This window comes from Dendropsophus ebraccatus, chromosome 8 (assembly GCF_027789765.1).
Source record: "Dendropsophus ebraccatus isolate aDenEbr1 chromosome 8, aDenEbr1.pat, whole genome shotgun sequence".
Lineage (NCBI taxonomy): Eukaryota > Metazoa > Chordata > Amphibia > Anura > Hylidae > Dendropsophus > Dendropsophus ebraccatus.
The window spans coordinates 119,440,909-119,468,591 of NC_091461.1; the positions used below are offsets into that span (position 1 = coordinate 119,440,909).

General features: G+C 46.0%; 1 protein-coding gene across 2 annotated transcripts in view; it reads right to left on the minus strand.

Annotated features, from left to right (window-relative positions):
- Positions 1-3,760: 3,760 nt before the first annotated feature.
- SPATA6 (spermatogenesis associated 6) overlaps positions 3,761-27,683 on the minus strand; it is a 46,574-nt gene continuing 22,651 nt past the window's right edge. For both annotated transcript variants that reach the window (XM_069981581.1, XM_069981578.1), the window contains exons 8-10: positions 14,257-14,356; positions 9,609-9,691; positions 3,761-6,349 (exon numbers count right to left, since the gene is read on the minus strand). In XM_069981581.1, the coding sequence (XP_069837682.1) occupies positions 6,157-6,349; positions 9,609-9,691; positions 14,257-14,356 (376 nt within the window). In that variant the 3' untranslated portion in view covers positions 3,761-6,156. The remainder of the gene's footprint in view (positions 6,350-9,608; positions 9,692-14,256; positions 14,357-27,683) is intronic.

Sequence of the window (27,683 nt, forward strand, 5' to 3'; positions counted from 1 at the left end):
ATTTTTTAAATAAAATATATTGTGAATCCGAAAAATGAATAAATAAATGAGACAAAATACAATTTTTTATTTTTTTTTTTAAAGCAAAATCTAATCTATGGAAGGTTATTTTTTACGCTGTGTCGCTTGTTGCCGCCTCCATTCAAATCACAATTAATTCCTTCCTCTTATTTGGTTCCTTCTCTGATGCTGGGGGGACGGGGACGGGAGGAAACTTAGGGCGCTATTACACGGGACGATTATCGTGCAAATTATCGTTATATCATTCAAATTCAAATTATAATCGTTTTGGGTAAATGCAGGTGTGTAAACGATCAAACGACCAACGTGAAATCGATCATCGTTTGTTCGGTGCCGACACCAAAACCATTATTAATTGTTCAGTGTAATTCCGCATTGCTGGGATCAGATGGAGTAAACGATCATAATAACGACTATCCTTCTGTGTAATACGGGGAACGATTTCAGGTTAACAATCTCGTTTGCGATCCTTTATCATTAAAAAAACGCTTTGTCTCAATAGGACCCTTAAAGCGCTACAAAAACACGGCCACTTTTCTCTTGTCTCCAGTTCAGGTGTGGTTTGCAACTAAGCTCCATTTACTTCAATGGAACGGAGTTTGAAATCCCACCCAATCTGGAGACAAGAGAGGGGGGAAAAGTGGCCATGTTTTTGCAGCGCTGGATAACCCCTTTCAGGCAATATTAGATGAAGCGATTATCGTCTGTATTTGGCCGATCATCGGCCACTATGGCCAATAATCCCTTCATGTAATAAAAGGCAACGATCTGCCGACATGCACGATGTCGGCTGATCGTTGTGTTTCAACATGTTGGGAGAAAAACGACCACAATAGCAACAACCTGCTGCTGCTGCACCGTGCAATAAAAGCGGCAGCAGACCCCCGCTATCTTCTATGGGCTGCCCGAGAAATGAAGGAACAACAGGGAATTATACTGAACGATTAGTGAACGATTAACGATGATTTTGGTATCAGCACTAGAGATTAACGAACCAGTTTCGGGTTCGAGTCGATCCGAACCCGAACGTTCGGTATTTGATTAGTGGTGGCAGCTGAACTTGGATAAAGCTCTAAGGTTGTCTGGAAAACATGGATACAGCCAATGACTATATCCATGTTTTCCACGTAGCCTTAGGGCTTTATCCAACTTCAGCAGCCACCACTAATCAAATACCGAAAGTTCGGGTTCGGATCGTCTCGAGCATGCTCAAGGTTCGCTCATCTCTAATCGAACGAACAAACGAACGATGAACGATTTCTCATCTGTAGTTTGATCGTTTCCAGCATTTATACGAAACAATTATCGTTTAAATTCTAACGATAATTTGCATGATAATCGTCCTTAGTGTTTCAAGACATACACCCACAGCTTTGCAAACAGTCCAGAAAGAGTGACCATGCAAGTAGCAGGCTAGCTTGGCATGCTGGGAGTTCTAGTACCACAACAGTTGCCAAGCCCACCGGTTCGTAAAATAAACCACTGATTATTGTTTACTATTTTTCCGATACATAAAATGTAACTAAAATGATTTTCTTTCTGTTCTCTTCGTTTTTTCCCCCCATCTGGATGGAAAGAAACAAATCTCCATGTTATCCCTAAGTAACCCAGACATTTGCATTAGAAATTTCAGTTTTGTTGGTGGAAAGTGCGATGCAACAAACAATTACGGCTTATTACTGCGCTGATTTGTGCTCCCTGAAACTATAATTATCCCAGCAGTTCTCGGCTGAGAGAATTTGTCTAAACCTGGCTATGAGCGCCGAATGGTAACTAACTGCGTCTACTGGTTAATGCAGATTTGTTACTCCACAACTCCGCTGCCAGGATTCCAGACGAAACGGCGCGATACGTTCACAAGAGTTTGAGGCAGACGGACAATTTGTTCTGTCCATTAGATTCCCTTATTATATCAGATTATATTCCCTATATTATAGCAGATGTCACCGTTTTTGTTTCTTGTTTGTTTTTCCTCTTGATCGGGAGAAGATTTATTACTAACACCGAGGCAACGTGCAAGCGGCAGCGTCCCGGTCTCGTCATCGCACCAGTAATATTAACCCACAGGGAGAGGTCTACCAGGTGCTGTTTTATACCGCTCATTGCTCATTGTGTGCTCCAGTAAGGCTAGTATGTATAAAAATAACCGTTTTTTTGCATAAAAATTGAATTGAAGTCTACGGACAATGGGTGGAAATAATTGACATGATCATTATTTCAACGGCCATAGTAAACGACATCGGTCTATCCACACATTGTGTGAAACAACGGCCGTTGTTTGCATTGGCTTCATTGCAAATTATTGCAGTACGAAAAGAACAGCAGTTGCTTTAATTGAAAACAATGGCCGTTCTTTTCATAAAAAGTACATTCTGTGAACATAGCCTAAAGCTCTACCACTGTCATATGGGTCTCACTAGCTATGGGGTTCACCCCAGATACCACGCCAAGAGTCGCACCTAAATGAGACAAATGCAAAATTTGCATGTAGCCTGTCAGTGGAAGCCCCTGCACATGTCAACGGCCAATGAGCTGCACGCCACATGCCAGACGGTATTGTTGTCCCCTCTATGTGCAGATGCTTTTCAGTGCAGAGAGGATGACAATACAGCGTGGGATTTAATAATAATGGTACCCCCCCCAAGAAAAAATTGCCCCCTGCCGGTACAGGTGGACAGGTGACGGCTCCATTCATTCTCATCTCTGATGAGCGCGCGCTGGGCTTTCTATGGCGATAAGTCGCAACGGGAGCAGGTCCAGGAGCGGGACTTCGTGCACGGGGTAAGTATAAGGGTCTCCACCGGGGAGACCAACATGGATGCTTCTCCCCTTTCCACAGGGACAGGAAGGGACTCCTGAAGCTCCTATCTAGATGGAACTACACTATGCACCACCTCAGTCTATGGGAGTGCTGAAGATAGCGGTTATTGTCAGCAATGAACAAAGAGACAGTAGAGTATGTGCACTGCCGCGCCATTCTGATGGGAGCTATGGGACCTGCCATGATCATACACATCGTGTGGGTGCCAGATAAATAGGAGAACATGGGCTGGACTTACCTGGGCTATTGTCGGGCTGGGGAACGCCCCCTGGGCTTTTGGGACACATTTACAAAAGGACTTGGAGATTTAAAAAAAAAGTATAATCCAAATCCTGATGAGAAGTCCTGTTGAGCCTTGGTTATACCCATGTTTTCCAGCTGAAACAGCAATGTGCTCCACTCCCCGACCCACTGAAGATCCAAACATTTCACTTTATAGACTGTAATGAAGTGGATTTGATTGACAGCCAAGGAGAGACATGTTCCCTTGTTCTTCCTTCCCAGCTGTGTCACCACATCATAACTTTTCACGTCTGATGACAACCCCCAACTTATTTTAAATGACAGAAAGTTTTAAAGAGACAGTGTCATAAAAAATGACTTACTGTATAAATAATGTTTTTATGGGAAACATTTTTAAAGAATTTTTGGTGCCATTTTTTAAAATTTTCTATTTTTCTATCTATATTATAAAATAATCCTGAGTTTTCATTCTCACCACTGTGGTTAAAACTAAACTGAGACTTCCTGTTGTGTCTGTGGTGATAAGAGGAGGCTGCTGTAAAGTGATCTGTACAGCATTGCAGCATCATGTGACACCAGTAAATAGAGGAGACATAAGGAGCTCCCTGGGGAATGACCTCATAAAAAAAGTGAACCTGGGGGTCTACATGAATGACTGGATCCATTTTCAGTTGTTTTAGAGATTTATTAAAATACAGTATAAAAATACAAAATAAGTACCATGCGGTATAGACCAGAGATCACAGACACGTCTCCGCTGCAATGTACAGTTCCTGAGAATATAACCCTGTGGGGTGTGTAATTTGGGTTTTCTCCGGTTGAAAAACGGGACTTAAAGGTGAAAATGTATTGGTGACGTAGACAGCGGATTCTTTTCCTTTAAGGCTTTAGAATTTTGCATTTATGTAAAGGTTAAAAGCAATAGTCAAGCAATGGCTACACTAACAAAAGGCGAGCAACTCTGCTACCACTTAGATCACAAGTATAGGTAGAACTGGGCCCCATTTCTGTTCAATAGTAACAGACCCCTTTGCCCATAGTAACCAATCAGAGCACGGCTTGAGTAATAACAGCGGCACTGAATGGTTGCTATAGGCAACATAAGGCAGTTTTCTACATCTGCCCCATTATTTAAATTTCAAATTTTACTGGTTTTCAGTTACCAGGGAGCAGGGGATTGTGGGAGCTTAGATGGCAATATGGCCTGGCTATACAGTAAACCACGTGTCTGACTAACAGAATTTTGAATTATGTGCAAATTCTTTAAATTTACTCCTAAAATAAAATATATCCAATAAGATGATGCTTTCAGTATTGTCTTTAAAGGAGTACTGGGGGCTTTTTTGCCTATGGCCGGGGAGGAGGTGGATGTGGGATGTGTCCCTTACCTCCCCAGTTCCAGTGCCGTGTCCCAGATCGCGTCGCTTCAGTCCGCACTGCCCGGCCGCTTTATGGTCTCTGCAGGGGCTTGAGATGTGGGATCCCGCCTCTGCCACTGACTGGCTGAGCGGACTTGAAACATCACGTCTCAAGCACACGTCAGAGACCAGGGAGTGGCCGGGCAGCATGGGCCGGAGAGGTGCCATCTGGGACACGGCGCTGGAACTGGGGAGGCACCACTTTAAGCAAATGTACCATTAGGTACATTGTTTATTATTTTTTCTAGTAGAAGATCAGCCCAGAGTGGAGCCCAGTTCCCGAGCCCAGAGCTTACTCAGAGCACTGGGGGAGGGCCCGCCGCCCCCAGTGGGACCATATGCCCTTTCTCTGTGACGTGGCTCCATTAGAATCAATGGAGCCACATCACAGAAGGGAGGGTATATGGTCCCACTGAGGTCGGTGGCGGGCTAGCCTCTAGAGCATAGTGCCGGTACACAACCAAAGAACACCACCAAGTGTGGGAATCGGGCAGTATTTTAAAAAGAGAACTGCGCCACCTGGACCCCCACACCGGAGCCAATCTGTTACTGTAAAAAATAAAGAGAGTCATGTGCCTAATGGTACATTGGCTTTAATCTGTTAACAGTTCTAAGGCTCCAAAGCCACATTTGGTCACCCATGAGCGTCCCTAATATTGTGACTTTGCAGCAACTTATTCATTACTTCAGTGTTCAGTATAAAAGTATAAACAATTCTATAAAGTAAAAAGTTAATAAAGAAGAATATAAATGTAACTGCAGCCACGATGATGGGCATCAAGCCTCACAATGTGAACAGTGGCCTTTCTCCAGTACTCCGGAAGCCGTTAAAGGAGTTATCAGCTCTGAATGCAACCTCAAAACTTTGGTTTAGTTCTTAAAAAAACGAGCTGCATCAATAACACTGTAATACATTCAATGTCTGTGCGTTATAGAGCCACTGATATACAGGGATCCCAGGGTATAGGAGAATTGCCTGGTGCAATGCAGTGCTATGGCCTCATTGTTCTATAAACTGGTCTTGGCTCATGGAACCCACCACTGCCAGCGTCAGACATCTAGTAGCAGTAAAAGTTCACTTTAAGCCCATGGTGTGGTCTGTCATACTTACGATCTCAAGGCACACTAATATCCTGCTTTGGTCTGAGGAATTTCTATTAAAAGGAGAAATCTACTTTAATACGTCTTGTGACAGCTCCCCGAGACGCGTCGGGAGATGTTCAGGTTGTCATCCTATTGATTTCAATGATCCGGCATTATGAGCTTTGTGACAGTCCCAGCAATGGAGCAAAGGAGTTTAAGAGCTTTGCGGAGCACCATGGGCCCGTCTATTTGGGAATCAGAAGGGACCTCCACTGATGGCATCTTCTAACGTGTCTCGGGGACATGTCAAGCACACATTAAGGTATATTTCCCCCTAGAGCTACCTATCTTACAATTACAGTTCAAGGTCTTAGTCAAAGTAAGACAAAAGGCAGGAAAAGAAAAAAAAAAGTTTACATTCATTTGTGCATAAATTAGTTTATAACCCAGACGAGTAATCTGTCAATCGTCTGTCCCTTAGATGGTGCATTACCATTACCTAAAGAGACAATGCAGAGACCTAAGAGCTCCTGTGTCATGCCCCGCCCCTTAGACTCTGAATAACATATATCAGTGCTCCTTGGAGTCATTCGTCTTCCTATATGCCTTTGGGTTGGCGGCATTTCTGTACATGTTCTTGTAGATTTTCTCCATGCTCTCCTCGAATATGATCCTATGACTTTTGCCTTTGTATGCGGCCGCTCTATTGCACCAGAACTCCCCATTGTCCAAGTGAACGGACTTCTCCTGCGGGAACAAGAGGCTGCGGATGGAAGGAAGGATTACAGGCATCATTTCCTGAATCATGGAACTAAAGAAAGTTTATGCAAACAGAAACCGTTCATTTCAAGTCCATGGACTCCTTAGGTGAGACGTTTGGAGGTCTATGTGTGTTACCTCCTCCCAACAGCAATTCTCCCCCCAGCAGATATAATCAGAACTAGATAACCAAGGTGGGATAAGAGGAGGTACAAAGCAAGTATTAAAGTACTGGATAATCTAGGTCAGGGATGTGGAACCTTCGGTCCTCCAGTTGTTTAAAAACTTTAATCCTCTTCAATAGAGATGAGCGCACCTCGTGCATGCTCCAATTAGACTGTTCCACATTTGATTACAGTGGCTGAAGAAGTTAGAGTCTGGGAAAACTTGGATGTGATCTATGGCTGTATCAATGTTTTCCAGGAAGCCCTAAGGCTCCATCCAACTTCTTAAGCCATCAGTATTCAAATTCTGAACTGTGGGACTCCAGCATGCTCCAGTTACGGCTATATCTACTCATTGTGCCTGACTCTAGACAGCACAAGGCTTTCTGGAGACATGAAGGTAAAGCTACATACCCAACCCTAATGCTTATTGGAGTGTGTGCCACATGGCACCATCCACCTTCCCCCCCTAAAAGAGTTCATATGAATGCAAGGCTTCTTCCTCTACTATTTATCTGCCGGCAGCAGTTATAGTCTATGCTGGGTTTTAGACGTGTCTAGCTGGAGGTGATTCCTTACTGGGAGTCACCTGGAAAAAGCAAATAAATTGAAGCTTGGTTCTGCAGCCTAGCAACCCATCAAAGTGCGATCGAAAATAAAAAATAAAAATTTAAAATAAAAAATATTTTTAAAAAATAAAAAAAATTCTGAGGGTGCCGGGAGGTTGCGCGTTGGTGGGGAGGGGTGAGGGCGCCGGGAGGTTGTGCGTTGGTAGGGAGGGGTGAGGGCGCTGGGAGGTTGCTCGTTGATGGGGAGGGGTGAGGGCGCCGGGAGGTTGTGCGTTGGTAGGGAGGGGTGAGGGCGCTGGGAGGTTGCTCGTTGATGGGGAGGGGTGAGGGCGCCGGGAGGTTGTGCGTTGGTAGGGAGGGGTGAGGGCGCCAGAAGGCTGTGCGGTGATGGGGAGGGGTGAGGGCGCTGGGAGGTTGCGCGTTGGTGGGGAGGGGTGAGGGCGCCGGGAGGTTGTGCGCTGATGGGGAGGGGTGAGGGCGCCAGAAGGCTGTGCGGTGGTGGGGAGGGGTGAGGGCGCTGGGAGGTTGTGCGTTGATGGGGAGGGGTGAGGGCGCCGGGAGGCTGTGCGGTGGTGGGGAGGGGTGAGGGTGCCGGAAGGCTGTGCGTTGATGGGGAGGGGTGAGGGCGCCGGAAGGCTGTGCGGTGGTGGGGAGGGCGCTGGGAGGCTGTGCGGTGGTGGGGAGGGGTGAGGGCGCTGGGAGGTTGCTAATTCATGGGGAGGGGTGAGGGCGCCGGGAGGTTGCACGTTGGGGAGGGGTGAGGGTGCCGGAAGGTTACACATTAGTGGGGAGGCGTGAGGGCGCCGGAAGGTTGTGCTTTGGTGGAGAGGGGTGAGGGCGCAGGAAGGTTGCACGTTGGTTGGGAGGGCGCAAGGAGGAAATAAAAAAAATAAAAAATCCATCTACCAATTTATTCCAAGAAAAAGGAGACATCCCATTGTCTTGCATTTTGGACGTCATACATGCAATAACAAAATAGTAAAAGACAGTGACGTGACTCTAGAAGTCGTAGTTGCCTGTTTGGGACCCCTTTCAAAATCCCTTGAAGTCAGACCTGCAGGCAGACAATGTCTCCGTGTTCTTCCTGAGCGCGGCTCTGTAGTATGGAGCCTCCGGTAATAAAGTACATTTTTAGTACCAGTGGATTTAATTAAAAGGAGCTGGTACCTAAATAGACTGTACAAGCGGGAACGGCTCTCCGAGGACTCTTAATGTACTGTCCCATTACATGAAAAGTGTGCCCACAGGCGGAGTGACTAGATAAAGAGGGAACACAGCGGCACACGGGTCCGATCTTACCGCACAGCTCGGGCTCGGAGGGAACAGGTGGGTAGAGGGTTACTGCTACGTTTACGTATTAACAAAAGAGAAGCAACAACGAATAAGAAAACCTAATGTGATATGGAGGCGATGGACCGAGGGGGTAAAGCAGCATCATCCAAAAACAATGCAGAATCAACAGCATGAGATCAGGATGATAGAAATCCCTGGGAGGATAGACAATGAAAGCTGCTGTTTTGTACTATGCTAAAAAGGGGGTTGGCTAACGAAAAAAGCCTTTCTCTGCCAGATCAGCTGATCGCTGCCGTTTCTGCTTTTCTTCCTGCCCTGGTTTCCCCTATCAATACATTAATAGAATCCATTGACCTCTTCCTACTCCAACCGTTGCGTCCTGTTGCTGTACCTCATAGTCACCCCTGTCCCCAGTAGCTGTACCCAATTGCCTCTCCTGTTCCCCATTACTGTACCTATTGTCACCCCTGGTTCTGTAACTGCTCGTTGCTCTGTATCATATTGCTGTACCTGACAGTCGCCCCCGTTAGTGTACCTGATCGCTGCACCTGCTAGTGTAACTGATAGTCGCCCCTGCTATTGTACTTGATCATCGGCAGTTAGTGTTGCTGACAGCCACACTTGTTAGTGTACCTGATAGTTGCCCATGTCAGTGTACCCGATAGTCGCCTCTGTTAGTTTACCGATAGTCACCCCTGTTAGTGTAGATGATTGTCGCCTCTGCTCTAATAAAAGTGGTCTGGCTGGTGTATATATAGCTATAATGCATATAGAGTATAGCGATACAGTGTATGTATACTGTATAATTAATATATAGCAGAGTAGTGGTTGGTAACCTAGACAACGAGGTGTCAACAATGGGAGGGAAAAGGCAGCATATCAGAAGGAGCCAATTTTTCTATATGTATGTATGTATGTGCAAAAATTTTATTTGACAAGTCCTACATGTATAACTATATATACTTAAAGCTAGTAGTGACTGCAGAAGACTTTTCTGCCCAAAACTACCACACTTCAATGCTTCTAAATCTGCCATAGATGTTCATGGAGAGTGACTGTCGGTGTGGCCATCTCTATACAGAATTAGGGGATGTACCATTGGTCGGTCCTTCATATGTTACAGGTTATTGTGGTTGAAGTAATCTTTAGGATGGTGCATATACTGTTAAGCTGGACAGGAACGGCTGCACTGTAAAGCATGGTGGCAGGTTAAAGACCTCTAAAAAGTAATACTCACCTGTCCTGCAGCTCTCTGGTGCTCAGTGAGTCCTCATTCCTTGTATTGCTGTGTTCAGGTTCCTTCCATGACACATTCTTATCCTAGTGAAATAATGAGATTATATGTACAGGTCACAGGAATTTATCCTTTTTTGCACCTTTTTTTCTTTTTCCCCAGTTCAGCACTGGAAACACGAGACTTCATGAATTATCAGATACTGAGCTTAAAGGAATTTTTCAAGACAAATATACAGTGAACGAAATAATTTTGATCCCTTGCTGATTTTGTAAGTTTGCCTACGGACAAAGACATGAACTGTGCTTACCAACAAGGGTTTTGCTAGTATTAAAGGTGTACTCCGCCAAAAATATTTTTCTTGTAAATCAACTGGTTTCAGAAAGTTATATAGATTTGTAATTTACTTCTATGTACAAATATTTAGTCTTCCAGTACTTAGCAGCTGCTGTATGTCCTGCAGGAAGTGGTGTATTCTCTCCAGTCTGACGCACTGCTTTCTGCTGCCACCTCTGTCCATGTCAGGAACTGTCCAGAGCAGCAGCAAATCCCCATAGAAAACCTCTCCTGCTCTGGGCAGCTCCTAATGCTATTGTCTACATAACACAATGAACACATTAGCCATTCTATTTCATGGATTACACACTGGTTTACACTGCACCTTACATTGCACACCAGTCTTTTTGCGTTATGGATTACACTGCAGCCGTTTTGTAGCCACATCCAACCTAGCTTAAAGACTCTGTCAGCAGGTTTATGGTGTCCTATCTCAGGGTGGCATAAACTAGTGACAGAGAAGCTAAACAGAATAATGGATCACTTACATTGCTCTGTGCAGCTGATCCAGAGATCTCCTCCTGAATTACATGGACAATAAGTAGTCCTCTCCATTATGTGCATGAGCTCAGTAGTCCTGGATATTCATGAGAAGCAGAAAACTCCTCCCCCAGCTGCTGATTGACAGTTATCTATTCATGCTGTGTATAGGCAGTCAACTGTCATTCTGCAGCTGGAGGGCGGGGGGAGGGGTGCGGCAAGAATCCTATTCTCCTGCATATTAGGAGAACGGTTGAACAGGATGATGTAAGTAATACCCTGATCTGTTCAGCTTTTCTGTTACTAGTTTATGCTGCCTTCATTTAAAACTATTTCCCTTTAAGCAGTTCCTATAATTGCAGTTCTCTACATGCGCTCACATATAATATTCGAAGATGTCCATTACCCATTAGGGTTGTGTGTTTCATCTATAATCCTATCATGGCCGAATGTTCCTCGTCCTTGACACACGCGCTTGGATTTCCATAGAGTGATGTAAAATTGGAGAAAAGAGAAAGGAAGAAGGAAAAAAACTAAAAAGCGTCGCCGCGAAGTAATGAGCCACAAATTGATGAATATTTTTAATTAAATGTTACTGAATTGAGAGAAGAAAAGAAAATTCCTGCGGGTTATAAATTTGAGGGAATCTGCGGAGGCCTTGGAATCGCTGGTGCTTGCCATTCTCCGCTCATGCCTTTAAACTCCCACGGCAGCCGAACATTTGTAAAACTCAACATCAGAATCAAATTTCAAAGCTCAGCGAGCGCTCCCGCTAATACCTTCTTGTTAGACATCCCATCATTTGTACTGGTTAGCTGTAATTACCGCGCTCGCTCAGCCAGTCCGCGACGTTCGGGAAAACTTTATAGCATCTGCGTTGTGCTGCTGACCCCCCACTCTAACACCATCACAGTACGATATGTATAAGAATGTAATATAGCTCCCTATGGGAAGGAAGGAAGTGCTAATTAGTGATGAGCAAACTTGCTAAAAGTTCAGGTGCTCACTTGCTTTAGGTCCCCGCCCCTGGCGACGACCACCACCACCTCACTCATAAACAGACCACCTCACTGTACTGCTACTCTCAGCCCTACTGCTACTACTACCCCCAGCCCTACTGCTACCGCTACTCTCAGCCTTACTGCTACCACTACTCCCAGCCCTACTGTTACTACTATTCCCAGCTCTACCGCTACTTCCAGCCCTACTACTACTCCCAGCCCTACTGTTACTACTATTCCCAGCTCTACCGCTACTTCCAGCCCTACTACTACTACTCCCAGCTTTACTGCTTCTGCTACTCTCAGCCCTACTGCTACTACTACTCCAAGCCCTACTACTGCTACCGCTACTCCCAGCCCTACTGCTACTCTCAGCCTTACGGCTACCACTACTCCCAGCCCTACTACTACTACTCCCAGCCCTACTGTTACCACTACTCCCAGCCCTACCGCTACTTGCAGCCCTACTACTACTCCCAGCTTTACTGCTACATCTACTCCCAGCCCTACCGCTACTTCCAGCCCTACTGTTACTACTATTCCCAGCTCTACCGCTACTTTCAGCCCTATTACTACTCCCAAGCTTTACTGCTTCTGCTACTCTCAGCCCTACTGCTACTACTACTCCCAGCCCTACTGTTACTACTATTCCCAGCTCTACCGCTACTTTCAGCCCTATTACTACTCCCAAGCTTTACTGCTTCTGCTACTCTCAGCCCTACTGCTACTACTACTCCCAGCCCTACTACTGCTACCGCTACTCCCAGCCCTACTACTACTACTCCCAGCCCTACTGTTACCGCTACTCCCAGCCCTACTGTTACTACTATTCCCAGCTCTACCGCTACTTTCAGCCCTATTACTACTCCCAAGCTTTACTGCTTCTGCTACTCTCAGCCCTACTGCTACTACTACTCCCAGCCCTACTGTTACTACTATTCCCAGCTCTACCGCTACTTTCAGCCCTATTACTACTCCCAAGCTTTACTGCTTCTGCTACTCTCAGCCCTACTGCTACTACTACTCCCAGCCCTACTACTGCTACCGCTACTCCCAGCCCTACTACTACTACTCCCAGCCCTACTGTTACCACTACTCCCAGCCCTACCGCTACTTCCAGCCCTACCGCTACTTCCAGCCCTACTACTACTCCCAGCTTTACTGCTCCTGCTACTCTAAGCCCTACTGCTACTACTACTCCCAGCGCTACTACTACTCCCAGCTTTACTGCTCCTGCTACTCTAAGCCCTACTGCTACTACTACTCCCAGCGCTACTACTACTCCCAGCTTTACTGCTCCTGCTACTCTAAGCCCTACTGCTACTACTACTCCCAGCGCTACTGCTACCACTTCTCTCAGCCCTCCTGCTTCTACTAATCACTACTTCTACTACTACCGCTACTCCCAGCCCTACTGCTGATACTACTCCCAGCCATACTGCTGCTACTACTTCCGGCCCTACTGCTGATACTACTCCCAGCCATACTGCTACTACTACTACTCCCAGCGCTACTGCTACCACTTCTCTCAGCCCTACTGCTTCTACTAATCCTATCACTACTTCTACTACTACTTCCGGCCCTACTTCTACTACTACTCCCAGCCTTACCGCTACCGCTACTCCCAGCCATACTGCTACCACTACTCCCAGCTCTACTGCTACCACTTCTCCCAGCTCTACTGCTTCTACTAATCCTATCACTACTTTTACTACAACTTCGCGCCAGACTGCTACTACTACTCCCAGCCTTACTGCTACTAAACTATACTGTGCACACTTCCTGCTATATAATGTGTTATCAGGTGTATACTGTGTACATTGGCGGCTATTACTGCTGTATACTGTGTCATCAGGTGTATAGTGTGTATACTGGAGGCTCTTACTGCTGTATAGTGTGTTATCAGGTGTATACTGGAGATTCATACTGCTTTATACTGTATTGTAACCTGAATCTAACTTGCTGATATGTCCCTATAGCACACAGAGTGCTGAGGACAAAGGTAGGTCTCTTACCTTCATTCTTGGCGCCATTCCTATGCAATTTGTAGTGTTATTCTGCATCTGGTAAGGCCATGTGGAGTACTAGGAGCGGGGCTACCCTCCCCAGAGCACCAATCCACCCCCAGCTGGCCCCTTCTAATGATTATTAGTGGAGCAGATCGGTGCTCTGGAGGCAGTAGCCCCACCCCCTGTGTGCCAAACGGCCTTACCGGATGCAGAATTACACTACAAACTGCACGGGAACAGCGTCGAGATCATCCTCAGTGCCCTGTGCACAATAAGGAGCTATAAACAGGTCAAAATCTATTTCCCTTAAAGGGGTAGTTCAAACTTTTTTTGTGCCAGAGATTTACTTCTATTAAAAAAATCTCCAGACTTCAAGTATTTATCAGCTGCTGTATGTCCTGCAGGAAGTGGAGTATTCTTTCCAGTCTGGAGAGTTTGAGAGGTTTTCTATGGGGATTTGCTCCTGCTCTGGACAGTTCCTGACATGGACAGAGGTGGCAGAATAGAGCACTGCCATACTAGAGAGAATACGCCACTTCCTGAAGGACATACAGCAGCTGATAAGTAATGGAAGACTGGAGATTTTTTTATTTGAAGTAAATTACAAATCTCTGGAACTTAGAAGATGTTGGTGAACTACACTTTTAAAAAAAAACTTTGTGGAAAAGTAAAGGTGGACACAACTGTAGGTTCTCACGAATTGGTACATGTACATCACGTGGTACACGCTATGTCTCCGGGGCACAGGTATCAAACTCACAGCGCTTCAGCTGTTGCAAAACTACAATTCCCATCATGCCTGGACAGCCAAAGCTAGGAACTTACATAAAGTTGCCTCTGCTGGACCCCGTGTGTCCTTAATATACTCCTGACTCGTTCATGAGTATCCTTCCAGCTGGATGATGCTCGGAGATCGGTCTGGAACCTACAGGGATTAGAAGTAAAATTATTCGCTGTCCAGATAATTAAAAAGGTGAAGAGACTGATAGATGCATTGGTAGCAACATTAAAGGGGTTATGCAACACTAGAAAAAAGAAAAAAAAAAGCTACTTTTTAATTTTTTCCCCCAGAAACAGTGCCACTCTTGTCCTCAGATTGTGTGTGGTATTGCAGCTCAGTTTTATTACGGTGAATAGAGCCGGGCTGAATTACCACTCCCAACCTGAGGACAGGGGTGGCGCTGCTTTTGAAAGAAAGCTACTATATTTTGTCTGATAAGGTATGTTTTGTCTGATAAGGTATGTGCAATCTATAAACAGATGTATTCTTCATAAACATGATACATTACATCACTTATCTTGTACAGATCCAGAGCCACACTCTCTGTTCTGCTTATCACTGGAAACAGTCGTCATGCACCCTCCTAATGGCTTCACTAAGTTCCTGTACTGTAGGAGGACACTACAGTCCTTGGCATAAAGGCTGGACTATCCAGAATGACAATCGCTGACAATTAACTGTGCTAATCCTGGATAACCCTTTAATTCTTATAACAGCATTGCGTCCCTATTAGTTTAGGATTACCACAAAAACTTGGAGCACTGAACTTTTTGGCCCAAAAAGTTATGTTTATGGCAGTAACAGGGCCCCCTCCTCTCTAATGTCCCATCTACAATGACTTTTCTTTTCTTGTCACAGGACATAAGACTTATGGCAAGTTACATTATGTAATTCCCAGATGACGCCACTAGGCTGCGCTGTCACCTCACTAATAACGAATGCCGCGCGGCGTCCCAGCTTTAGACGGGAAATAATTAACCGTCCTGTATGGCAAAATCTTACAGATGTAAATAGGAGGATTAGTATTAAAGGGATCCGGTCTCCATGAGATGCAGGGGCATCCAGCAGCAGGTGTTCTAGGAGAGGATCAGCTGATCACTGACATACAGAGCTGTGGAAGGAGATCCAGTAATACTTGTCATTTAATTCTAAAAAACTTATTTTTTTCCCTTAGGAGTCAAGTGGGTGGTCTCATTTAATGACACCCTTCCTTGTATGAGCATGTACAGTGTTAGTTGTCAATCACTGAGCAGGGCCCACCCACTGGACTCCCAGGCTTAGGCTGGGCAGACATTTAAAGATGTCCTCAATGGAAACACAGATCAACTGGTGTCAGATAGTTATACAGATTTGCAAATATATCCAGAAGTGGCGTATTCTCTCCAGTCTTACACAGTGCTCTCTGCTGCCACCTCTGTCCATGTCAGGAACTGTCCAGAGCAGTAGAGGTTTTCTATGGGGATTTGCTGCTGCTTTGGACAGTTCCTGACATGGACAGAGGTGGCAGCAGAGAGCACTGTGTCATATTGGAAAGAATACACCACTTCCTGCAGGACATACAGCAGCTGATAAGTACTAGATGACTGAAGATTTTTAAATAGAGGTAAATTACAAATCCGTATAACTTTCTGACACCAGTAAATTTGAAAAATAAATAAATAAATAAACCCCACTGGAGTACCCCTTTAATAGGTGTCAGCTCCACCTTGCAAACCAACCTAAGCAAAAGCGTCCTGGTGTTCCTTGTATGTATGAGGGTAGGACCTGGACTTTTTGTCACTTCATCCCTACCTGCTGCCTTGTACTATGCTATACCTCCTGTGTTCAACTTCTGACTACACGACCATGCTGCCCACCATGACCATGCTGCTCCCATCTACCGACCATGCTGCTCCCATCTACCGACCATGCTGCCCCCAATCTACCGACCATGCTGCCCCCCCATCTACCGACCATGCTGGCCCCCAATCTACGGACCATGCTGGCCCCCAATCTACGGACCATGCTGGCCCCCAATCTACCGACCATGCTGCCCCCATCTACCGACCATGCTGCCCCCAATCTACCAACCATTCTGCCCCTATCTACCGACCATGCTGCCCCCCATCTACCGACCATGCTGCCCCCATCTACCGACCATGCTGCCCCCAATCTACCAACCATGCTGCCCCCATCTAGTCACCATACTGCCCCCCTTCTACCAACCATGCTGCCCCCATCTAACAACCATGCTGCCCCCCATCTACCGACCATGCTGCCCCCATCTACCGACCATGCTGCCCCCCATCTACCGACCATGCTGCCCCCCATCTACTGACCATGCTGCCCCCATCTACTGACCATGCTGCCCCCATCTACCGACCATGCTGCCCCCATCTACCGATCATGCTGCCCCCCATCTACCGACCATGCTGCCCCCATCTACTGACCATGCTGCCCCCATCTACTGACCATGCTGCCCCCCATCTACCGACCATGCTGCCCCCATCTACTGACCATGCTGCCCCCATCTACTGACCATGCTGCCCCCCATCTACCGACCATGCTGCACCCATCTACTGACCATGCTGCCCCCCATCTACCGACCATGCTGCCCCCCACCTACCGACCATGCTGCACCCATCTACTGACCATGCTGCCCCCATCTACCGACCATGCTGCCCCCCATCTACCGACCATGCTGCCCCCCATCTACCGACCATGCACTTATGACACCAGCCCAAGACCTCAGTGAGTATCTGGCCTCCTCTCTGCCCAGTCTATTGGTGCTTTTCTCTTGGCCCTCAAAGGCCAACCTACTCCCAGATCATTCACCGAAGAAGCAACATGGTCGGCCACTGCTCTAAAGTCCAGGCAATAACCTCGAAAGTGTCCCAAGGTCTAACCCAGGGATGGGGAACCTTTGGCCCTTGGGCTGTTTGAAAAACTACAATCCCCATCATGCCTGGACAGCCAAAGCGTTAGCTTTGGCTGTCCAGGCATGATGGGGATTGTAGTTTTTCCAACAGCCAGAGGGCCGTAATGTTCCCCATTCCTGGTCTAACCGATCAGGAGACACTGTGGGTCCACCCTGTTACTACATAACACCATATTGCATTAGAAATATAGTGAATAGAAGAGAACGTCCATCTGGCAGTCCACCCCGCTTGGTCTTCCACCCCGCTGCCCACTGATCACTATGCGTAATGGCCGCTCATTCCGTACACAGACGCTATCAATTACTTCCAGTGTCATGTACTCCTCGCACTCCCAGTATCCTTATCGATATTAGATGCGACTTCGCAGGATCTTCCCAGGAGCCGCTGCTTCTCGGGCCAATCAAGCTTACAATTTAATTTAGGCCGCGGCAAGATGAATAGACTGGGGGAAGGTCAGGAGATGCTGACACCAGCGCCGCAGCTTCAAGCTCTGAGAAGTCTCTGACTATCACGGCCGATCGATACATCTACCCGCAGATCCCCCCCCCCCCCCGACACAGAGGATTGACTATCTGTAAGAATCAATCACTCCTGATGCGGAAACCGCTCTGACAATCTCACCTGAAATTAGAATTTATAAAAAAAACTATATTATTGTTTTTTAGATGAATATTCTAGATATAAATGACTACAATGATCCCGACTCCTTATATATAAGTTCCATCCATGCTCGCGCTATTCTTCTTAAAGGGATTGTGTCACCTAAATGTTCTTTTACTCATTAGAGTCAGATACTAAAACTTGTTCTTTTTTTCAAATCTGTTTCTATTTTCCTTTTTTTACATTGTTATGGAGACGTCCATATTACCTGGGCTGGTCTTAACAGCATTTAGTGACATGCTTTACGGCAAGACTCATGGACATAGACGACAATAGACAGACTCTGTCCTCTTAAGATGAATGTGAGACATTACTGAGCGCGCTCTGTGACCTGTGAAGAGGTCATGCTACAGGGAGCTGCTATGGTCTCCTCTACTGGTGTCACATGACGCTGCAATGCTGTACAGATCACTTTACAGCAGCCTCCTCTTATTACCACAGGCACAACAGGAAGTCTAAGCTTAGTTTTAGCCCCAGTGGTGAGAATGAGAACTGCAAGATATCAGGATTATTTTATAGTATAAATAGAAAAATGGAAAATAAAGAAAAAAAAAAAAGTCACAAAAAAATTCTTAATAAATATGTTTAATATAAAAGCATTATTTATATGTCATTTTTTGATGGCACTGCCCCTTTAAAGGCTTATTGTCATCTTATCAAGAAGCGGCGTACTGATTTTTCTACCCCCCCCCCCCCCCCCCCGAAAAAAAAAAAATAGTAAAAAATGTTGCAGTCACAGACAGCAATTAAAAGGGTTAAAGGGGTACTTCAGCAAAAATAATTTTCTTTCAAATAAACTGGTGTCAGAAAGTTATATAGATTTCTAATTTAGTCTTCCAGTACTTATCAGCTGCTGTATGTCCTGCAGCAAATGGTGTATTCTCTCCGGTCTGACACAGTGCTCTCTGCTGCCACCTCTGTCCATATCAGGAACTGTCCAGAGCAGGAGAGGTTTTCTATGTGGATTTGCTGCTGCTCTGGACAGAGGTGGCAGCAAAAAGCACTGTGTCAGACTGGAAAGAATAGACCACTTCCTGTAGGACATACAGCATCTGATAAGTATTGGAAGATTGGAGATTTTTAAATAGAAGTAAATTACAAATCTGTATAACTTTTTGAAAACAGTTTATTTAAAAGAAAAAGATTTTCGCCTGAGTATCCCTTTAAATGGGGGTTATTAAGATCCTGACTGTACTCAAGTAGCTCTAGGTCAGAATTCCCAACCTATGGCCCCCCAACTGTTGCATCATGCCCTAATGCTCCAGCTGTCAGGGCATGATGGGAGTTGTTGTTTGGCAATAGCTGTGGTGGCCGCAGGTTGGGGAACTAATATGGCTGTTTAGTAGAGAGAACCAGGAGCCAAACCGGAGACCTGCTTAGTCATTATGGGGTTAAATCTACTCTAATAGTCAACAAATCTTAAAATAGTCTAATCCGAGTGAGTCACCCCGATACACAGGAAGGGTAGGAAATAGTAGTAATAAGAATAATGATAATAATTCTACATCTGCGGCTTTAAAACCGACATGTAACTGCTCGGAGCTGCGGCAGGAATGAAAATTCATGGCGACAGCTGCGGCTTAATGTATACGTGTGACATTACATAAGTGGCTCGGAGATATACAAATTGAACACGTTCAGTGCATAAGAGTGTCAGGTGGCAATCACGGCGGTGACGGCGCAGCGGGAGAGCGGAACAGCGGCATTTACAAAGGCGCATAACACCTCTGCATAGAAAGACACATAACACCCAATGTCACAGGTAGAGTCAGAAATAGACGCAATACTACATGCCATAAAACACTCAAAAAATATGCGCCTTATCCCAGCAACAGCGCCACTCTTGTTCACAGGCCGTGTCTGGTATTACAACTCTGATCCACTAAACTGAATATTAATATGCTGCAATAACAAACACAAGCCATGGATGGTGGTGGGGGGCTTCTCTTCCCTAAACGAAAAGCAGACCCTTTTATCACTCCCAAATGACCCCTTTCAAAGTGTCGGTCTATTATATATTATTAGTACAGATCCAGTAAACAGTTCTGAAAGTTACCTATATAGTATGGCGCCACCTGGGGTTTAAAGTGTACAGCATGGGTTATGTCCACCATGTCCAGGACGTACATGCTCAAACACTTCCATCACAACCAGGTCTTTGCATAGTGATCCTCTGGTCACCCCACTATATAGATGATTTAGTGAGTATAGGGGGGACCAGGCTACTAAGGATACTACTTACAGGGGTGAGGGCCTGGCTACTGAGTATACTATGAACAAGGGGAACAGGCAAGAGTGAACACTACCTACAGGGTGAGCTGGGCTACTGGGAGGGACCTAACTCACTAGGGAAACTACCTACAGGGGGCACATACTCAATAGGGAAGGCTAGTCATTGGGAGGACCTACCTAATGGTGGAAACTACCTACAGGGGGCACATACCTAATGGGAAAGACTAGTCGTTGGGAGGACCTACCTAATGATGCAAACTACCTACAGGGGGCACATACCTAATGGGAAAGACTAGTCGTTGGGAGGACCTACATAATGATGCAAACTACCTACAGGGGGCACATACCTAATGGGGAAGACTAGTCACTTGGAGGACCTACCTAATGGTGCAAACTACCTACAGGGGGCACATACATGGGGAAGACTAGTCACTTGGAGGACCTACCTAATGGTGGAAACTACCTACAGGGGGCACATACCTAATGGGGAAGACTAGTCACTTGGAGGACCTACCTAATGGTGCAAACTACTTACAGGGGGCACATACATGGGGAAGACTAGTCACTTGGAGGACCTACCTAATGGTGGAAAGTACCTACAGGGGGCACATACCTAATGGGGAAGACTAGTCGTTGGGAGGACCGGCCTTATGGGGGAAACTACCTACACAGGGTTAATGGAAGTCTATGAGACCTCAGGCAATTCTGTATAAAGGAAGACCCAAGTTTGGTACAGTAAAGAGTTACTGACATCTGACAATGTTATCCCCGATCCACTATATTCTCTATAAACAGTACGGTGTTCGGCTGTTTCTGGCATCCTAAAGGGCTACATATCCCCAAGAAAATTTTGCCTACAGGATGGCACCAGAGTATAAAAACAACAAACAAAAAAAAACAACCTTTACTGGCCACTAAAATCAAAGCCACCTCATTGCCGTATATATACACACATGATTCTGCAGACGAACGCTAGACCTGGTGGACGCACACCACAGAAGAAATGGACAAAGCCAGGGCATGTGAAAGACAAAGTACCATGTATTAATTACATAGTGATCTTACTATACCAATCAGCATAACACCAATTAAAAGCTTCTCATTAAAGGGAATCTGTCACTAGGTTTACGCTGCCTTAAATGAGGGCTGCATAAACTAGTGATCGGTGTATTACTTACATCATTCTGTTCAGCCGTTCTCCTAGTATGTAGGAAAATGAGACTGTTGCCACAACCCTCTCCCTGCCCTCCAGCTGATTGACAGGTGACTGCCTATACACAGCATGGATATATAACTGCCAATCAGCAGCTGGTGGATGGAGTTTTCTGCTTCTCATGAATATTCAGGACAACTGAGCACATGCACATAATGGAGAGGACTGGATCAGCTGCACAGAACAATGTAAGTGATACAACATTCTGTTCAGCTCTTCGGCCACCAGTTTATGCTACCCTGAGATAGGGCAGCCATATATCTCCTAGGCTATAGGAGTTTTTCAAAACTAACAAATCCCTTAAAATCTATGCACAGACAAAAGTGGACACGTCTGTATGTCCAATCTCAAAAGAGAAAAGAGCAAGGGAGGAAAAAAAAAAACAAAACAAAAAAAAATGCTTTGATTATATATAAAAAAAAACAAAAAAAAAACCTACACTTTAACTGTATTCATTGTCATACTTTCCGTATTCCTTGTTCCTGCCAAACATTCTGCGGCTACACCGGTTTAAATTGTTTATTGATTTCAATAGATTGTATAAACACTTAGGAATTATTGCTCAGTGACCTGAGAAAAAAAAAAAAAGAGCCAGATTAATGGGACATCTTCTCATAATTCATTTCAAAGCTGCTCTGTCAAGTGAGATCAAGCGGCCTTCCCCCCGGTGTGGCGCTCAGGCACGTTCCATCCTCTGTTTGCATAGCGAATAAAACCCAAATAAAGAGTGAAAAGAGGAAAATAGAGAAATAAAAGAAAGCGAATAATCTTCTCTCTTCGACGGCCGAGATTTCTTGATTAGCTGAAGTGACAATGGCGAGACTCTCTGCGGGATTAAAGGCCGCTACTACAAGCCGAAACGCACAAAAAGAAGGAAGAATAATCCAGAGAACGGTTCACGCTCTGACGCTTTATCACTCGATACAAAGTCCTGTCTCAAATGTCAAACAATTATCTTTTTTTAAAACAATGACACGCCGGCAACATCTGCGGGGACCGCGGCGAGCACGGGAAGAAGGAGAGACGGCACAGAGAAGCTCTGCAAATATATCAATCAACTGTGCCAGCGTCCCTGGAGAGCGTGCACGTAGGAGGGAGCAAGATCTCGGGATGTTCTGACGGGAAAGGATAAGGTGATCACGATACCGAGGGTTTTCTATCTCTGACAAATTGGAATTAAGACTAAGAGCCCATGGCAACTTTTGAAAGCGGTAAAATCTTGGGTTACCGCGGTGCTGTGTGACCTCAACGTCTAGATGAGAAGAAGAAGAAGTCGAAGGCAACTTGAGATGATGCCTCAATCGTAATGGAGCACTCGCCATTGTCAGATAATTTATTTTGCCACGCCTGATAGGTCACTATGGAACTCAAGAAAATTGCTCATAAAAAATTAAAATGACTCTGTACCCACAATCTGCCCACCCCAAACCACCTGTACCTTCAGATAGCTGCTTTTTATCCAAGATCTGTCCTGGGGTCCGTTCGGCAAGTGATGCAGTTATTGTCCTAAAAAACAACTTTTAAACTTGCAGTCCTGTGTCAAATTGTCGTGGCTTAAAGTACCCATGCCCTAGGCCTGCACCGCCTCTCCTCACCATTATGAACGCCCCGGGTAGGATTTTTCCTATTCTTTACTTGTCTGAACACTGCACAGGTGCCTTAACGGTCCAACCCATGTGCAGTGTTCACACAGGTGATGAATAGCAGAAATTGTTCTAGGGGCATTGCTAATGATAAAGAGGACGGGGAGAAGTCGGTGCAATCCTAGGGCACACACTGTGGCCACGCCAATGTGACACAGGGCTGCAAGTTTAAAAGTTGTTTCACCTGCCGAACGGACCCCAGGACAGATCTTGGATTAAAAGCAGCTAACCGAAGGTACGAGTGGTTTGGGGGGGGGGGGTCAGATTGTGGGTACAGAATCGCTTTAAGGAAACAGGCGTCACAGTATACAACTTTACCTGATATGGTGCAAATTAAAGGGGAACTACAAGGTTAGACGACTCTAACCTGCTGATATCTTCCTATTGAGCACAGGCCACAGTGAAGCAAGACATGTCTCTTACCTTCAACCTTGGCGCCGTTCCCGTGGTGTTCGCACAGTTAGGAGCACTGCCCCGCCCCCATCGCGTGAGCCGACTCACTCCTGGACTGAGGATTGCACGGGAGCGATGCCGAAGAAGAAGGTAAGAGATATGCCTTCCCACTCAGCACCCCATGCTTAATAGGGGGCTATCAGCAGGACAACCCCCAAAAGAAAAAAAATTATAATTATTGCTAATGGTGGCCTCTTTCCTTCCTGACCCAAAGTTTTGCTAATGTCCTTGTCATTACTGCTAGCACAAGGAGGTACCTGCAGCCCTTTCAGGGGCCACAAGTAGTCCAGCCCCTCTGGATGGGACATACATATGTGCCTTAGCAAGAAGGTTTACTGTGTCTCCAAGAAGTCTTAAGAGCATGGAGCAGATATCAGGCCACGGCCATTACATAAGAGACCTGAACAGGAACAAAGACGGGCATCAGCCAGCAGGAGGACCCATATCTGTTCCTTGCAAGGAGGAACTCGAGGAACCCTGCCAAAGTCCTACAAAATGACCACCATTGGCTACTGGTACACATGCTTATGACCATATTGTCAGAGGGGGCATGAGGGCTCAACATCCTCCAGAAGTAGCCTTCAGCACCATGCACCAGAGAACACAAGAATTGGGAGGTCCACCACTGGTGTCCTGCTCCATTCACAGATGAAAGGAGATTCATAATGAGTACATGCTATAGATGGGAAAGAGTCTGAGTACGCCATGGTGAAGGGGGCAATGCACATATGATTTCACTGCACTGAGCACTTTCACTAGCAGCCGGCAGTGTTGTTGTTTGGCTGGTCTCCCTGAGATCAGCGATCTGTTTCTCTTATGGCTCTACTAGGCATTGCTCCCACCTAGCCAGAATCCTGCTCCTCACTGATGAGGGGCAACACCCTGAAACAGCTGTATGTGGATGGATACCTGGCCTTGGTTTTTCCCTTGTCATTACATTGACTTATAGGGCCACTTAATATGGTGGTTTTGGTGGTTTCCTTACAGGAGCCACCCCTTGGCTTGGTCCTTCTCGGAGGGATATCTGGCTAGTCCTGTGTTTCGAAACTCTTCAATGAGGCTCCACTTTTTTTTTTTTTTTTTGCATATTCATGTTTCCCAGGGGGCAATGCACCTAGGATTTCACTGCATTGAGCGCTTCTACTAGCAGCCGGAAGTGTTTGGCTGTTCTCCCTGAGATCAGCGATCTGTTTCTTTTATGGGAAAGAGTCTGAGTACGCCATGGTGAAGGCTATGCTGACAGCAACATCATACTTTAAAAGGTAGTCAACGACACCCTGACACCGTTAGGTACGGGGGTGCAATCCTCAGAGCCATTGACAGACATTATGCTGGTTTAGAAAGGCCTGGGATGCCCCTGGTGCCAATTGGAAACCAATAGTGTGTGTTACTCCTTATGCCCACACTACGAGTGCGTTCATACTGTACGTACAGGATCCACAGAAGATCTGCAACAGATTTGAAGCGAATACTGTATGTGTGAACGCACCCTGAGAATATAATTTCCGCAAAGAAGGAACGTATAAATGTAGCCTTAGGGTGGTATTACATGGATTGATGATTGTTCAAAAAATTGTTAAATCGTTCGGTTTTGAACGATAATCGTTTTGTGTAATAGCAGACAATAAATAAACGACCAACGTGAAATCGTTGGTCGTTTAATAGAATTTGGACCTATTTTAATCATTTGCAAATCATTCACATGTAATAAGAAGTCATTTGCAGTAGCGGCGAACGCAGTGGCAACGACAGGACGAACGCAATAAGGATCATAAGCAACGATCATCGTTCCGTGTAATTGGGTGAACGATTTCAGGTTGTTCACCATAGTGGTTGTTTGAGTTTGCTAATCGTTGATCGTCAAAAAAATCGCTTTGTGTAATAGTACGCTTATGCTGCGTTAACACGGAGCGATAATTCGCCCATTAACGATTTCGGAGTAAATGTGTTTTTTTAGAACGATCAGCATTTAGACGGAACAATATATCATTTTGGAAATTCGTTATTGCGATTGTTTTAAGATCGCTTAAGCCCATCTCACACATAGGGTGAACCGGTGAAAGACTGTTTACACAAAGCGATCTGCGGATTTTTAGCAAACGACCAATGACGATTTGAGAACATGTTGAAAAATCCCGATGAAAGATTTCTCGCTCAGCGCTTGATCGTTCGCTGTGTTTACACACAGTGCGATCATTATTGCGAAAATTCAAACGAAAATCCTTCCGTGTAAATGCACCATTAGACTGAGGCTTCTTGGGGTTTCAGCTTATAGGGGAACTCAGGTGAAACTCTTTTTCTATCAAATCAACTGGCTTCAGAAAGTTAGATTTGTAATTTACTTCTATTCAAAAATGTCCAGTCTTCCAGTACTTATCAGCTGCTGTATGTCCTGCAGGAAGTGGTGTATTCTTTCCAGTCTGACACCATGTTCTCTGCTGCCACCTCTGTCCGTGTCAGGAACTGTTCACAGAAGGAGATGATATCTATAGGGATTTGCTGCTGCTCTGGACAGTTCCTGACATGGACAGAGGTGGCAGCAGAGAGCACTGTGTCAGACTGGAAAGAATACACTTCTTCCTGCAGGACATACAGCAGCTGATAAGTACTGGAAGACTGGAATTGTTAAATAGAAGTGAATTACAAATCTGTATAACTTTCTGAAACCAGATGATCTGAAAGAAAAAGATTTTCGCTGGAGTACCCCTTTAATCACTGCATTACTGTGACTCAATAATAACGTCAATATTAAAGGGAAAAGTTGCAGGCAACTTGTGAGGATTGAAATAGTTTAAGGCATGTGGGAGTTCTTGCATTTGTCAAGCAAAGTTTCTCGACATAGAGATACATTGAGGAGGAGTGAGGGAGTTCTTGGCTGGTGAAAGGAAGGAAAGAAGCCAAAACCAGGAGCATCCAAGTGTGAGGATAGAACAAGTGGTCGGCCGACCAGCAGCCGTGACACCGCCGCACCACGCTCCTAAACTAAACCTCAATATGGATTGAGACCAAGCTTATAAAGTGAGATGATTCCAGGTAACAGGGTCCGTAAATTCAGTCAAGTACAAAGATAAAGCACTGAGCAAATGTCAGCGGTAAAGCCTAATAAAACCGATTATTCCTATTGTGTTTTTATTGTCAAGGAGAGAAAGGAATTCAGGTAGGTGAAAAACAAAGGTAATAGAAGACCTCAGGACGCCGGGACGGACAACGTGTTTTATTAGGAGCCACAAACCAGATTCTGATTTAGAGAAGCTTCAGCTGGACTTACGCTAAGCTCTACCCTATACTGGGAGCATAAAATCCACCAGCTCCGCCATGTATCCGCCACCTCCATCGTCTATCCCCCACCTCAGCCATCATCTATCCGCCACCTCCATAGTCTATCCGCCACCTCCATAGTCTATCCGCCACCTCCGCCATCATCTATCCGCCACCTCCATAGTCTATCCACCACCTCCGCCATCATCTATCCGCCACCTCCGTCGTCTATCCACCACCTCCGCCATCATCTATCCGCCACCTCCATAGTCTATCAGCCACCTCCGCCATCATCTATCCGCCACCTCCATAGTCTATCCACCCCCTCCGCCGTCTATCCCCCACCTCAGCCATCTATCCCCCACATCAGCCATCTATCCCCCACCTCAGCCATCTATCCCCCACCTCAGCCATCTATCCCCCACCTCAGCCATCTATCCCCCACCTCAGCCATCTATCCCCCACCTCAGCCATCTATCCCCCACCTCAGCCATCTATCCACCACCTCCGCCATCATCTATCCGCCACCTCCGCCGCCTACCCCCCACCTCCGCCGTCATCTATCCGCCACCTCGGCCGTCATCTATCCGCAACCTCCACAGTCTATCCGCAACCTCCACAGTCTATCCGCAACCTCCACAGTCTATCCGCAACCTACACAGTCTATACCCCACCTCCGCCATCATCTATCCGCCACCTCCACAGTCTATCTGCAACCTCCAGTCTATCCACAACCTCCACAGTCTATCCACCACTTCTGCCGTCTATCCACCACTTCTGCCGTCTATCCGCCACCTCTGCCGTCTATCCGCCACATCCGCCGCCTATCCACCGCCTCCGCCGTCTATCCGCCGCCTCCGCCGTCTATCCGCCGCCTCCGCCGCCTATCTGCCGCCTCCGCCGTCTATCTGCCGCCTCCGCCGTCTATCCAAGTATCCATTACATTTAATACTTGGAAACCATTCATATGCAATCTTTTTCTTTTAAATCAACTGGTTTCAGAAAGTTATACAGATTTGTAATATACTTCTATTTAAAAATCTTCAGTCTTCCAGTACTTATCAACTGCTGTACGTCCTGCAGGAAGTGGTCTA